The 13,979-nt window shown below is 48.8% G+C and overlaps 1 protein-coding gene across 2 annotated transcripts in view; it reads left to right on the top strand.

The window, feature by feature from the left end:
• The window catches only part of TTC28 (tetratricopeptide repeat domain 28), a 97,956-nt gene extending 86,185 nt beyond the window's left edge, over positions 1-11,771 (top strand). For both annotated transcript variants that reach the window (XM_057376593.1, XM_057376594.1), the window contains 6 exons: positions 349-473; positions 1,468-1,699; positions 2,109-2,185; positions 5,072-5,201; positions 5,707-5,814; positions 6,301-11,771. In XM_057376593.1, coding sequence (XP_057232576.1) covers positions 349-473; positions 1,468-1,699; positions 2,109-2,185; positions 5,072-5,201; positions 5,707-5,814; positions 6,301-7,925 — 2,297 coding nt within the window. In that variant the 3' untranslated portion in view covers positions 7,926-11,771. The remainder of the gene's footprint in view (positions 1-348; positions 474-1,467; positions 1,700-2,108; positions 2,186-5,071; positions 5,202-5,706; positions 5,815-6,300) is intronic.
• The last annotated feature ends 2,208 nt before the right edge of the window (positions 11,772-13,979 follow it).

The raw sequence follows: 13,979 nt of genomic DNA, 5'->3' as shown, positions 1-13,979 counted from the left end.
ATGTTCTCAGTTCTGTTCTACGAGCAGTGTTGGCATGTATTGATTTCAGAGGAGATCCGGAGCATGACTGGATAAGTTTAGCTGCAATCCAGTGGTTTTCTGCTTGCTTGTAAAGGAAGACACTATTGATTTAATAGCAGAGGACAGTAAGAAGTATCTGGAAACCTTCTAGAAGTTCAGTCTGTACCACTGGGCAGGGAGTGGGCAGCTGCTCTGGGAAAAGAMTGTCCCTGTGCAGGGTGCAGTGAACCATTGTTCACCAGTCTGAGGGCAGAGGACATCTGCGTCTGGTTTGAGCACTTTCCATAACAACAGGAGATTGACTGTCTCTCATTCTGAATCCTGCAGGCTTCATGCTTATTGGGAGTGATATGAAGCTGAACAGCCCTTCTTCGCTGGTGGGACAGGCCCTGACRGAGATCCTGCAGCACCCTGAAAGGGCCCGTGATGCTCTGCGTGTCCTGCTTCATCTGGTAAGGGAAAGGMAGGGCTGGCACAGCCTGGAGGCACCATCTAGTGCTGAGACACCCTCACCTGTGGGCCTGCAAACYATGAATGGCAGAGCAGCACCCTGATGTGCAGCCTCTGCCACTTGAGAATATACTTATGTATTCCTTCATCCCCTCTCCCCTGCCATGATGTAGCCTCTTGTGAAACTCTCAATGTGGAAAGACTGGGACACCTAAGGAAGTGTTCAGTGCAAAAAGAGGCAAAGTAAGCAAAATCTTAGATTGTATTGTGACAGAATCCTCCCCCAGACCCATCTGGTTTGCATTAGCTGTCGAATTGGGTTTCTGCTTAAGAGGTAAGCATTGGGATTAATTGTTTATACAGGGAAATAGCTATGAACATGGCAGTCATGGAAACACAGRGCACAGTCACTGCTGTCTCTGCATATTTGGAAGATAAGAGGCCCTTCTGTCCCCATCTGTGCCACCAGTCTGTCCTGGGGAACAGTGGGACTGGAGCCAACTGCCAGGTGGCTGGAATGATCACTCATGACTTCTAATACTTTTCTTTCCAATGCTGTCATCTGTGGTCTCACAGGAGTGTGAAGTACCCATAGAATGACAGAAACCTGTGACTGTTGCTGCTCTTCCCACTTGCTGGGGTTTGTGGACATTCATTTCTATCCTGTTTGCCATGTGGCTACAGGCTCTTTGTRGGGTAACAAGCAGGCTGGMACCCCAAGGTGAGTCATCTTTTGGKGAGAAATGCAGTTGCCAGGCTTACAGGAAGCTATCCCAAAYAAATGCTACCTCATTTCCTGTGTTCTCAGTGTCCCAGAGAATATTGACACTTATCACTGTGATGTTACAACTGTTAATGCTGAGTTACTGGAGTTTCTGAGAGGCCAGGATCAAACTTGGATTTGCTGTCTCCCAGCCTGCTGTTCCAGTCTCTTCTCTGTGTAAAAAAGAGGCAATCAGCAACAACATCCTGTACAATAACATCATCTCCYCACAGGTGGAGAAATCATTGCAGCGAATCCAGAACGGGCAGCACAACTCCATGTACACCTCCCAGCAGAGCGTGGAGAACAAAGTTGGWGGCATCCCGGGCTGGCAGGCACTCCTCACAGCCGTGGGATTTCGGCTGGACCCGCCAGCCAGCGGCCTCCCAGCAGCAGTGTTCTTCCCAACCTCGGACCCCGGGGACCGGCTGCAGCAGTGCAGCACCACCATCCAGTCCCTCCTAGGTGAGAGAGGCAGATAGCAGCCTTTCCTACCTTTCTGTGATGTCAGCATGTGAAACAGGGATGTTTTACATCAATGAAATCAATGTATYGGACTGGGGAGAAGTTCTGAAAGTAAATGTTCACTGAAAATTTTGTCACAGATGAGAATAATTTGCTGCTGGGTCGGGTAAACATGATGTGACTGTTCCTCTSTCCCAGCTCTCAGTCAGGAAACCTCAGCAGGTGCAAAGTGGGAAGACCTTTTTCTTTCTGGAAATTGATGCTGCTTTCATTGACAGCAATGAAATTGCAATGTCCAGTGATGTGGGAGAAAGGTTTTAGGAATTAGCAGAGTGTGTGTTCTGTTCAGGTGTGTTGCATTTCTTGCAGTCAAGAAACAGATACAGATGTTTCTGCTGATGTTTTTCAGGTTTGCCTAACCCTGCACTTCAGGCACTTTGTAAACTTATCACAGCTTCAGAGACAGGAGAGCAGCTTATCAACAGGGTGAGTTAGGAGGTTTTCCTCCAGTACCAGGTTCCAAATGGCTCTTCCCAGGTCAGTAAATTCAGAAATGCGCAGAATGGTTGACGCCCTGGTTTATCAACCCAGAGCTTGCTAGGAGACTTGAGGGTTGAAATGCTAAACTTGCCTGTTTGYTTGAATGCAAGTGTGTGTCCAGAAGGAAAATATTCAGGTGGGTTACTGGGCTGCGTGGCCTTGGGACTCCCCGTTCTGTGGCAAGTGAAAACAGCATCCCTACTGCAGTGTGGGGTCATTAATAAACCCCTAATTGCTGTTTGGCCATCTTGCCCAGGGCCCACGTTGGCTGCTCTTKGTCCACTGCATTTACTGAAGTTCCAAGGTATGGCTGACTGTGGACAATGCAAGCTCTGTCAGAAAACTCACTGAGCTGCTGCTGCCTGTGCTCACAGCTCCGTGGGAAGGATTTCTGGTCTTTAGGAGAAGGGCAGTGCTGCCTGTGGTGATGGGACCTCTCCCTGCTCCCCTCAACCTCCTTCCCACTCTTCCCTCTCCCCAGTCTCTGGAGCATGCCTAGCCTAACCTGACCTTTCTCTGCGCCACCAGCCTGGCTGCTTTCCATTCCATGGTTCTTACTGTCCTGAGTGCTCCTGTAATTAGGTGTCTCTTCATCATTTGCCTGCTTGAGTACATGGACACAGTCACACAGGGAATGGGCCTKTATCTCACTGTCTTTCCCCTTCCCCCATGCAGAAGCATTCCAGGCAGCACTGTGGTGGGGAGCTGGGGGTGGTTCTGTGTGGTGTTGGGCTGCCCTGTCTTCGATCACAGAGTCTGCACAGAAAGCCAGACAAGAGCCCCAGYTTCTCTGTTACCCACTGAGTGACTCTGGCAGCCTGCCAGAATGAATCTGCTCCAAGGAAAGGGTTCCTGTTAGGATCCTGTCAGGATCTGCTGCAGAGTAAGAGATATTTCCAGTGACCTTGCTGACCGTTGTCCTTGGTGGTGTTTTGCCTCTTGCCTTGGCTCCCATCAGTGCCCAGGATGTGTGTGGTTAACTGCAGGGTTACCTCCCTCATGGCCACCCAAGGGAGGCCAGGTCTGAGGGGTGTGAAGAGGACAGGACAGCATTCCCTCAAAATGCTTTAGAGTGCTAATGAGGTGGCTTCATGATTGCTACTCTGCCCCAGACAATTAAATTACCCAAGGAAAAACATTCAGCTGGCTGTGCACAAGTAGCAAAAGACACAGTCACCCTTTCCTTGCTGTTCCACAGAGTAAATAGTRGCAGGGATATTGCACTGGGTTTGCAAATGTTCTTCCATAGCCCAAACCCCTGACAGAATTCCCTTTTGCACCAGTTTATCCTGTTMAATGTTGGTTTTCAGCTCAGCTCTCCCCTCCTTTGTGGTTATTGCTTTTTTCCTCTCCTGCCTCTCGGCAGTTCATGGAGTGAGCAGCTGGAGCTCTGCCTGTCCCAGAGGAAAGCAGACTTTGTTCCAGACAGAAGCAGGATGTCAGACATTTCAGTCAGTGGGTGCTGCTCACTGTTTTACCCTTGTGGGTGACCGGCATCACAGGGGTGCAGGTGCTCGTGGCATTAGTGAGGCAGCAAGGTGGGAGCCTGAGCTGTGTCACTGGATAGAAAATGCAAAAGAAAAAGCAGGAATGCAAAAGAAAAGGCAGGAGCCACAACAGAGAGAACCTCAGTGCTACTGCATGTGCAAGGAAAAGTTCGGGATTGCTGACTGCAGTGAGCGCCAGTACCGTGTCCCAGAGGAAACGAGACAAGGGCTGTTTTATGTTCAGCCTCCTGCCAGAGTGTGGCTTGGCYCGAGTGTCTGCCTGCTAAGTGTCTGAGCTGTCGTGAGCTGGGCACTCCCAGATTCCAGCTGCCTGTTCCCACGCTGTTGGATTCACAGCTCAGGCCGTTCCCATTGCTCCTTTCTTTCTCTGGACAGAGATCTCGCAGTCACGGTGCTGGTCCGTGCATGGCTGTGTCCCTGCAAGGTTCCTCAGCACAGGCGCTTTCTAGCACAGAGTAACCCATGTTCTTTTCTCCTCTTTTCCTTTCTTGTTGCCTGCTGCCCGAAGGCTGTTAAAAATGTGGTGGGAATGGTGAGTATGATGTGCACGGGGATGGCAGTGCGGTGCAGGGTGAGGTGCCAAGGTCACTGCAGACCTGTGCCCTGTGCTGCAACCTCAGGCCTGGCATTTGCTCCACAAAGCTACTGTGGAAAAAGGCCTCTGTAAGCTTTTGTGGGTTGTGAGAGATGGGTGGTCCTGAGCTTAGYTGGTCCCTGATTAATGGCTTTCCATCCTTGCTGTCCTGGCTGTGTTGGTGAATTACACGGGATCCTGGCATCTTAATTTGTGTCAGATCTTCATAAACACATTTTCTCTCTAGCTTGCTACTCCTGTCCCTTGGGCACAGTTGAGAAACTTCTTTCCTRGAGGCTGTGGAGATATTAGGAAAGTCCTCCATGGTTTCATATGACTTGTTCTGCCCAGTTAATGAGTTTCTTGGGATTTGCRTAAGGAGTATGGCTCAGTCATGGAATGGGCTTTAGTATATTTTTGTGAGCAGCCCCAGAGTATCTCTTTCCTTTTCTTTCCCTTCACAGATGTTCCTGCTGTGCTTCCTTCTTGCTCAGTTTCCACTGGCCACCCCCCAGCCCTCACCCCTGGTCTGTCCCTGCCTTTGCTGCTGTTCCAGTCTGTCTGATGTTGCTRTCCCTGAACTGTCCTTCTTCCCAGACCTTCCCATCTCACTGCTCTTCAGGAGCAGCAGCCAAACTGGGTGTCCAGGGAAAGGGTGTCCAGGGAAAGGGCATTGCCTTATCTGTGACTGTAAGAGAAGCAGTGATGTAACTTGTAAGGAATGTCTAATGTCTGTATTGCTGYCTTCAGCTGCATCAAGTCCTGGTTCAACTTCAGGCGGGTGAGAAGGAGCAAGATTTCCCCTCTGCACCAATCCAGGTCTCCATCAGTGTCCAGCTCTGGAGGCTGCCTGGTTGTCATGAGTTTCTGGCAGCTCTAGGTAGGAAAACACTTCTTGCTGTTGTCTCTCTAATCCCAWTGCTGGTGTCTTGCATGTGGGCTTGAAGCTTCACACTTGTGTGCCTGCTGCAGCCCAGCCTGCATTTGACAAATTCCTTGGTCTATGCTCTTCAGCTCCATTTCTCTGGAGAAAACCTGGAATTAATAGTAAATGGTTTGGCATGTAGGACACTGTCCCCTGAGATGTGTTTGGTACATCATTCCCCAACAACTCCAAATAATTTGCAATTGAAAAAGTGTTGACAGGAGCAATTTGTTGATGAGTGTGTGTGTTCCCAGTGCAGTGCCATAAAGCGCCCAACACCTGGAGAAGGTGTGACTAATAAATAACAGACAACAAACTACATGAGAGGTGAAATCATTCTTCTAAAGGTGCTGCAGCTGTCATACCTCTCTGTTCTACCTGTGTTATAAATGAGATTTCTCTTATTTGAGACATATGTCTTTCTGTGAGCTGTGATTTTCTGTTCCATGTCCCACTGCAGGTTTTGACCTTTGTGAAGTTGGCCAAGAGGAGGTCATTCTGAAAACTGGGAAACAAGCTACCAGGAGGACCATGCACTTTGCTCTACAATCCTTGCTGGCACTTTTTGGTAAAGCTGCTTAGAGTGGTTTTTGCTCTTGTGTCGCCTGATGATTTGATCAGAATGGCTTCTGCTGAAATCTCACACTCACACCTTTGCAGAGGTCACACATCATACACGTGTCACACAGRCCAAATGTGATCCAGAAACTGGAGCAAATGCTTTTATATGGGAAAAAATTGTCTGAGTAGAAGCTGGAATAGAGTGCAGTAACTGGAGGGCATACAAATCATTCTTGGTTTTGAGATATAAAATGATAATGAACTGACAACTTCCATTTAAGATACCTGGACAGAAGTTCTTGCCTGGGCATTTCCCCTGGCTGTGCACTTCTTTTTCCTTTCCTAAGTAGTAGTTAGTTGTTCTGAAGTAGCTAGAGCCTGAGAGCATGTTTTGTGGCATTTTCTCTTAATTCTGATAGAATGTTAGTTGGTTTTATTTGATTTTATGGCGTATGGGGCATGTTTGTACATACTATTGTCTCTTCTTTTTTAGATTCTACAGAGCTGCCCAAGCGCCTTAGCCTGGACAGTTCCTCATCACTGGAGTCACTGGCTTCTGCTCAGTCTGTTTCCAACCCTGCACCCCAGTATCAAAACCCTCCATTCTCTCCTACCTGTCCAGACAGCATTGCCTCAGATGCCATTTCTGTGTACAGCCTGAGCTCCATTGCTTCTTCYATGAGCTTTGTTTCCAAGCCAGAGAATGTTCTGGATGGGGCAGGACACAGAGGACGCCAGGATTATGAGAGGCCCAAGAATATYTATCCACACAGGTCTGCAGCTCAGAGCCAGCTGTCACCACAAGCCACTGCAGCCAGCAAAGATGAGGAAGAGTATGAAGGTTTCTCTATAATCAGCAACGAGCCTTTGGCCAGTTACCAAGAAAACATAAAACCAAGATTTTCCCCTGATCACAAACAGCYCAAAACTAGTCAGAATGGAGGCATTAAAGTGTCTGTCAACTCCAAAGGGAGCATAAGTACTCCAAATTCCCCTGTTAAAATGACTCTCATCCCCAGCCCAAACTCACCTTTCCAAAAAGTTGGGAAACTCGCAAGTTCCGATACTGGGGAATCGGACCAGTCTAGTACYGAGACTGACAGCACCGTCAAATCCCAGGAGGACAGCAATCCAAAGCTTGATCCGCAAGAGTTGGCCCAAAAAATTCTGGAGGAAACTCAGAGTCACCTCCTTGCTGTTGAACGCCTCCAGAGAAGCAGCAGCAGCCAGMTAARCAAGAGCAACAGTTCGGATGATGGRGCTCCCACCCCGGCCGGCGGCTCCGCGTTCCGCTCCTCGGAGACCAGCGCCTTCAGCCGCCCGCTCAGCTCCAGCCAGAGGAACCAATCTTCACCTCTTGCAATTAAACCAAAGCCTCCAACGAGGAGTTCATCCCTTCAGAAGGTGAGTTCTGGCTATAACAGCCCCACAACGTCGGAGATGTCCAACAGAGAAGGCACAGGTCAGTACAGTGGGCAGCCGTCTCCAGGCTGTGATTCGCATGGGTCCCTAACTGAGCAGCCTCCCTTTAAACTCAAATATCCCAGCTCTCCTTACAGTGCTCACATTTCTAAATCACCCAGAAATATCTCTCCGAGCTCAGGGCATCAGTCTCCTGGTGGCAGCACTCCATCTCCTGCTCTTTCTTATTCCTCAGCTGGTTCTGCTCGCTCAAGCCCAGCTGATGCCCCAGACATAGACAAATTAAAATTGGCTGCCATCGATGAAAAAGTGCAAGCAATTCACAACTTAAAGATGTTCTGGCAAAGCACTCCTCACCATTCCACTGGCCCAATAAARATTCTCCGAGGAGCTCCTGGAACAATGACTTCTAAGAAAGATGTCCTCAGCTTGCTCAATTTATCTCCACGGCACAGCAAAGAAGAAAGTGCAGAGAAGCTGGAACTGAAGGACCTATCTATTGGGCAACACCTTGCTGCTTCACCACAGAAGATCCCTCCAAATGGACACAGACACCCTGAAACCACAAATGCCGTGACATCAGCTCATTCCTCACCTGGCAACACTCTAGGAACYGTGCGTCCCCTGAGGCTGCCAGCTGGGAATGGGTATAAATTTTTGTCACCGGGAAGATTTTTCCCTTCCTCCAAATGTTGAAATRTCCCGAGTACCAGCTGATGACTTACAGTCTTGTTCAAGTATTTGCTTCTGCCCACTTGCCTTTACCAAAACAGAACCAGTACCTAAGCAGCCATGGTGATGCCCTCAGCTGGCAGTGCCCAGGGATGGGACAGGCTGGCCTGCTGTCACTGTGGGGGCACACAACCCCACACACATGGGTTTTTGTTTCCCTTATCAAGACCTTGGCCAGACTCACCTGATAACAGGTTCTTTGTAGTGTTCAGTATTTGAAGCAGCAGGTGCAAAGCATCTGGTAGTCTGTTCATTAAATACTGGCTTTTAAGCCACCTCCTTGTATTTCTTATCCAGAAGTTTTACAGCTGGCTTTTTGTACAGAAATTATACATATCAGGGGTTGGAGGGGAAAGGGAGAGGAGGCAGAACGTTCCTGTGTACCACAAAGAACATATATAAAGTTTCTGCCTGGAGAAAGATGAGCCATTTACTCAACTGCTTTCAAAGCTGACAGAGGAGAAGATCACACACCTCTAGACACCTCTGCCAGGTTGGCCGAACCAGAAACTGCTGTCAGTAAAACTCCATAGCAGCAGGATCTGGCAGTTCTYTTGCATCATTTAGAGGCTGGTGAAACAAAGACGAGAGGAGAGAGGTGCCCCGTTCTAAAATCTGCATCTCAGGTAACTTTTCTGGAGGGAAACTCCTCTGATGAGACTTAGCTGGTTGGTCTGCTTAAAGGAAATGTTTGGGGCCTAATGAACCAGGTGAGCCTGAGTGTAAGGTAGTGAGTGTGTGTCAGAGGGACAAATTCTGGTTTTATTGAGTGCTCTGGTCTCTCTGACCACATTGTGAAGGCGAATCTTTTATCCTGGCAAGTATTTGGGCAGTAGTTGTGTCTCTGCTTGGTGAGCACAGAAAAGGATACTGTTGCTGCAGCTCAGAACATCATTTTGCAGTTCCACAGCAGGCAAGAGTGTGACATCAGTGTTTGTGATTCAGACATCACCTGACCAAAAAATCCCTCCTTGATCCAGCTAAATCATTTCCATGGCTCAGCTTAGGCAGGTCTATGAACCTTTTCCCTGCTGTGGGAATTTGGAGGTTTCCTTTGGAGCAGGTGTAGCAGTGTGAGCAGCTGTGGGTGCAGTTGGAGCTGGAGCACGAGGCAGCGAGCGGAGGGGCTGGATGCAGAACCTGAGTGCCCTCTGACATGGGGAGGAAAGGTGACCAAGAGTACCCCCAGGGTGATGTGAACAGTCAGCTTCCCTGGGCTAGGWGGGGTTTAGGAGTTTGGGGTTGGGGTGGAGATGTTTCCAAGAGGCTRTTGAATGCAGGGATGTGATCAGGATCCCCGTGATCGCCTGCATGCACCGACCCCACACGTGAGCTCAGATCCACGCAAGGTATTCACAGGCCAYGGGCTACCAAGTCAGAGCACTGGATCACCAAGGCTTTTGGTGTCTCCTCTGCACTCCCAGAACTGGCTGAGTGACTGAAGGCTAATCACTTCACCTCTCCGTGCCTCGTCTTCCCGTTCTATCTAAATGGGGATAGTAACATTTATCTACCTACCTCACAGAGGTGTTGTGAGGCTGAATTCATCAAGCCCTGAGTTTTAGCTGGATCTTAAGTCACCTTCCAGTCTGCAGCTGACTCCCTGAATGGAGAGTGCAGGCGGCTCTGTGGATGTACCAGAGGTACGTCGCTGATGCAGAGAATTGTACTAAGTGTGGCTGGATGCTCTTGTTGTAAATGTGGGTCTGAAAATTTGTGATTTTCTTAGAGATATTGGAGGAAAAGAATGATAGCAGGGCAGAGAATTCAGTTCTGATCCAGAAAGATTAAATTGCTTAGGCTCAGCTTACTCACAAGGCATAATCAGATGGTAGGTGTGAGAATATTCTGGAATCTGCTGGTTTTGGGAGAATGTTTTCCTTTATATGTCACAAAGAATGAACACAAGCACTAAAGGCAAAGGATACTGGGCTGGGTTGTTACAGCCAGCTAATGAGGGAGGAGGATCACCAAAGTTTTCAGTGCAGAGAGAAGGAGTAGTTACCTACTCATGCACAATGTAGCAGAAGAGTTGAATTAATCTGTTCAACTCATTATGATGCAAGTTATTTGTCTGTACATGACATCTACCTGTGATGGTTTGGTGCTAAACATCACCTTTGCGTTATTTGGCAGGAAAAATTAGAATRGTGGGCCAAAATGAGTCAGCACAGCATCTCCACCCTAGTGGAGACAGAGATGCTGTTGATCATGCYACTTGCTGTGGTCATAGGACTGCTGAGAGACTTCATGTGACCTGCTCTGTTCCTAACCAGCATAAACGTTTCGAAACGACATCCCAGGAACACCCAGGATGGAAGTGGGCAGCTTTTTGTTTATAGCAACAGCAAATACTCCCTGTAGTGCTGCATAAACATGCCAGAAATAAGCCTCTTTGTTGTAGTTTACTTCCATAACTAAAGGATCTTTTAACTTGTAGAAATTCTACGCTGCCGTTTTGTTACAACCCATTTCTGCTCTCCAGCAGGTTTCATGCTGGCTTAAAGCTTTCAAACAGAGCTAAATCGGGGTGGGGGGTGTGGGGGAGTGGTTCTTCTGTTGTTGTTTTTAAGGAGGGGGGAGCATTAGAAGCAGGGAAGGGTTCAGATGTAGAGAAAGTTCAGTATTTGGGAATTTGATGTTGTATAAATATGGAAGGTGAGTGTCACTAGAACAAGTCTTTTGGGAAATAGGTCTCCGTTGACTTGGCACGGGTCACTTCCATTGGCTTGCCAGGAGCCATGAAATGCATGCTTACTCGTGGCTGGGAGACACTGCACACTYCTTGTCCCTCACTCCTCCACCTCCTGAATGAGAAACGACCCCTTTGTGAAGAAAAAAAAAGAGTTTTATCAGGTTTGCCCAATACGTGGAGAAATTCAGGAAATGAAAATCACGCGTTCTCCATTTGCTGTTAGAATTCCTTCTGTGGGTTTAATGCATTTGTCGTTGTTGTATTTGTGCATGGTACAAGTGACAACACTGCGTAATACAGTGAGCAATAACAATTAGGTATTAACCACTTTCACATAAAACCTGCCACATGCAACCATGTCCCAAGGCCATAGAATGTTTTGGGTTTGCCCTGTACGTTTTACTGTGTGAGATTTCAGATTTTTTTTGTTGATTGTCTTTAGCTCCAACTAAATGGGAACAGTAAACAACCCCTGTGATCAAATTCTAGTTTAATTTGATTTTGTTGGTTAGCCTGTACCTCTGGCCTGATATTGGTTTTCCTTCTCTTTAATCATACYTTACTGAAACAAGGAAAAAGCATTGAGGGGGTGCTACACCCACACATATCACTCTAGGCCATCTTTTCTTTCATTAGGGCAAGCTCTTTCTGTGAACATCTCTTCCAAGTTGCAGAACAGATCAGGGGCACAGAGGTGTCTGTGAATCTGTTAGGAAGCACTGGTAGTTTCAACTGGATGGTGATCATGGGTTTGAGCAGTTTYGGGTTCATTGCATTGCCATGCTGCCCAGAAGGGCTGCACTGTGTGTGGGCACTCATCCCCTCAGCTGCAGAACCCCTTCAGAAGAGCACTGGAGACAGTGACCCAGAGAGGATGGTCAGCAGAGGCTTCCCAGCAGCAGCCCTTCAGCACTCGCTCTCCCTACGTGCAGTGTTAGCCATGTTTGGCCTCTATGGACTTTCTTTGTAAATTAAAACTCTGTTTCCAGACAGCATTAAACTTTTTATATTATGAAATTTACCATGTAAAAAGATTTTCATATTTTTATTGAAATTGCTAAGGCATTTGGCCTTTCTTCTTTGTGATTTCAGTGTCTATTAAAGCATGAGTTCTCTCAGTGCCTCAGTGTGTTGATCTGGCAGGATGTTGGGGAAGGGTTGGGCTGGTACCCAACTCCCCTGCGTGACTGTGTCCTGGGGGAGAGTGTGGCTGATATACACAGCTCCTTCTGGAATCTTCCTCCCCTTTCTGTGCAGTGCAGTGTTCCTGTTACTGGTGCTCACTGGAAATTGCTTTTCCTGTTCCTAACAGGTGGGGGGAACGCCGGGATTTGCTCGTGTGTCTCTTGTATTCAGCAGCAAAAGGACATGCAGAGCTGGAAGCAGCTTTGAGGGTCACCCAGCTGCAGCCTCTGGTGGGGTGAGAGTCTCCCCACACCGCTGCCACTTGGGTTGCAAACTTGGGTTAAATCTTGGAACTTGGGTTAAATCTTTGTTCTGCTCCCGTATGGAAGGTGCCCTTGTGCTTGGGGCAAGCATTGGAGACAGACAGATGAAACTAAACACGCAAAGTTTTATTTGGGCTGCAGGACCTTGGCACACTCAGCCTCTGAGAGCAGCCAGGAGTGCTGGCTSTGCYTCAGGGTGAGCTGGGCTGGAGCCCRRCCATGGAAGCAGCTCCTGGGGAAGCATTCCCTCCTCAAGTGGGGCTGTGGTGGAGCTCAAGGAGTTTGTCTGTGCTGGGTCTGGAGCGAGCAGGATGTGGCTACTCAGTGGTGCTGTCGTGTGTGGCAGGATGCAGCTATAAACAGAGGGTTTGGGGCGAGCACACACTGCAGCTGGCTGAGCAAACAGCAGACAAATGTTGTCCATATGGGGAAGGAGCAGCAGCAGGGACCGCACACTGCCAGGGTTTTGAAAAACCAAATAAAGGAAAATCCTGAATGTTTGGGGAAACAGATTCACAGCCCCTCCACTGTGCCCCCAGCACAGCCCTGATCACTGCTGTTCCTCGTGGCCAGAGCCAGTGCAGCCTGGATCTGTGTGGCAGCTCTCATCTGTCACCGTTCAAGGACTTCCATGAAATCCGTGTCCAATGGAAGGGTTTTCCTTTCAGCCGTTTATGTGGGGGAGGGGTGTTTGAAACACTGAATTTTATATGGATTTCTGCTCTCTTTTGTGTAAATGCCTCATTGGTTATGGCTCCTGGCAAAGGAAATGTGGGAGAAGGAAAAAGCTGGAGGAGGCTGCAGAGAGGGTCACGAGTCACCTCTGGGGAAAAGGATGCGCTATGGGAACACAAGAGTGGAGCAGAGGCCAAGACAGGTGGCTGCAGCTCACTGAGATGCACCAGCAGGTACCACAGGATTAAAGACAGCAGCCAGCTGAGAATGACAAATGTGAATTTAAACTGTGTACAGGGTGAGAGCTGACACAAACATCCCTTTGAAGCGACACCTTTCTCTTGGCAGCAATGGGGCAGTGCTGTTCACCAGAACTCCCAGCTGTATTTCCACTTCCACAACACCCAACTGAAAAGTTTCACTGTCCCCTTGTCAAACCTGGAAATGCTGAGGGTTTTTTTTCTTTCCAGTTTACCAGGTTTTACATTTGTTTATGTGTTTAAAGAGGAAAACAAAATTCTGCACAACGGCGCCACTGAATATTCTACTTTTGGGGCTGATTTCAGCCTTCTTGCAATGCCTCTAAGCTCTCAGAGAAGCAGACTCCTTTMATTTTGTATTTTTTAATGGTAGCTGATGGTCGAAGCCCCAGCACGACCGAGCCTCGTTATTCCTTGATTGGAATAACATTATTATTTGGTTGTCAGGTCGTTATTAATTCCTGGCGTCATTATTGTGACTGCGATGGTGGCTAAAATAAATGAACTCACAAGAGGGCGGCATTGGCCGCGGTAACCGAGCCCGCTGCGGATCTGCTGCGGTTTCATTTGCCGGGCAATGCGGGGGCGGTCCGGAGGGAACGGGGATCCGCAGGTAAAGGATTTTGCTTGGAACAGATGGCGAAAGGGAATTTTAGCGTCCTCTAAAGGCAGAGGAAGGTGGCGCTGGCARCACTCGCCAACAGCGATGTCGCCAGGGCAGCGACGGTGCCAAAACAGGGGGAGCCGCACCCGGTGCTCGGTCTGAGAGCGGGGACGGGCCGTGGGGTATGGGGCTCCCCGAAATTCAGCGACACTTCAGCTTCTGGGAAAGCGCTGGGGGTGACCCCATTCCGCAGCGGCGTCGGTCAGCGAGGGCCCGGCATCGCCGAGCGGGCAAACCGGGGTGTCCGGCACGGGAGAGTGTCCTGCCGGGCGGTGC

The sequence above is a fragment of the Malurus melanocephalus genome, unplaced genomic scaffold (genome assembly GCF_030028575.1).
Source record: "Malurus melanocephalus ecotype Western Australia unplaced genomic scaffold, MMel_1.1 scaffold_282, whole genome shotgun sequence".
Lineage (NCBI taxonomy): Eukaryota > Metazoa > Chordata > Aves > Passeriformes > Maluridae > Malurus > Malurus melanocephalus.
This window is presented reverse-complemented; position numbering and strand designations above follow the sequence as displayed.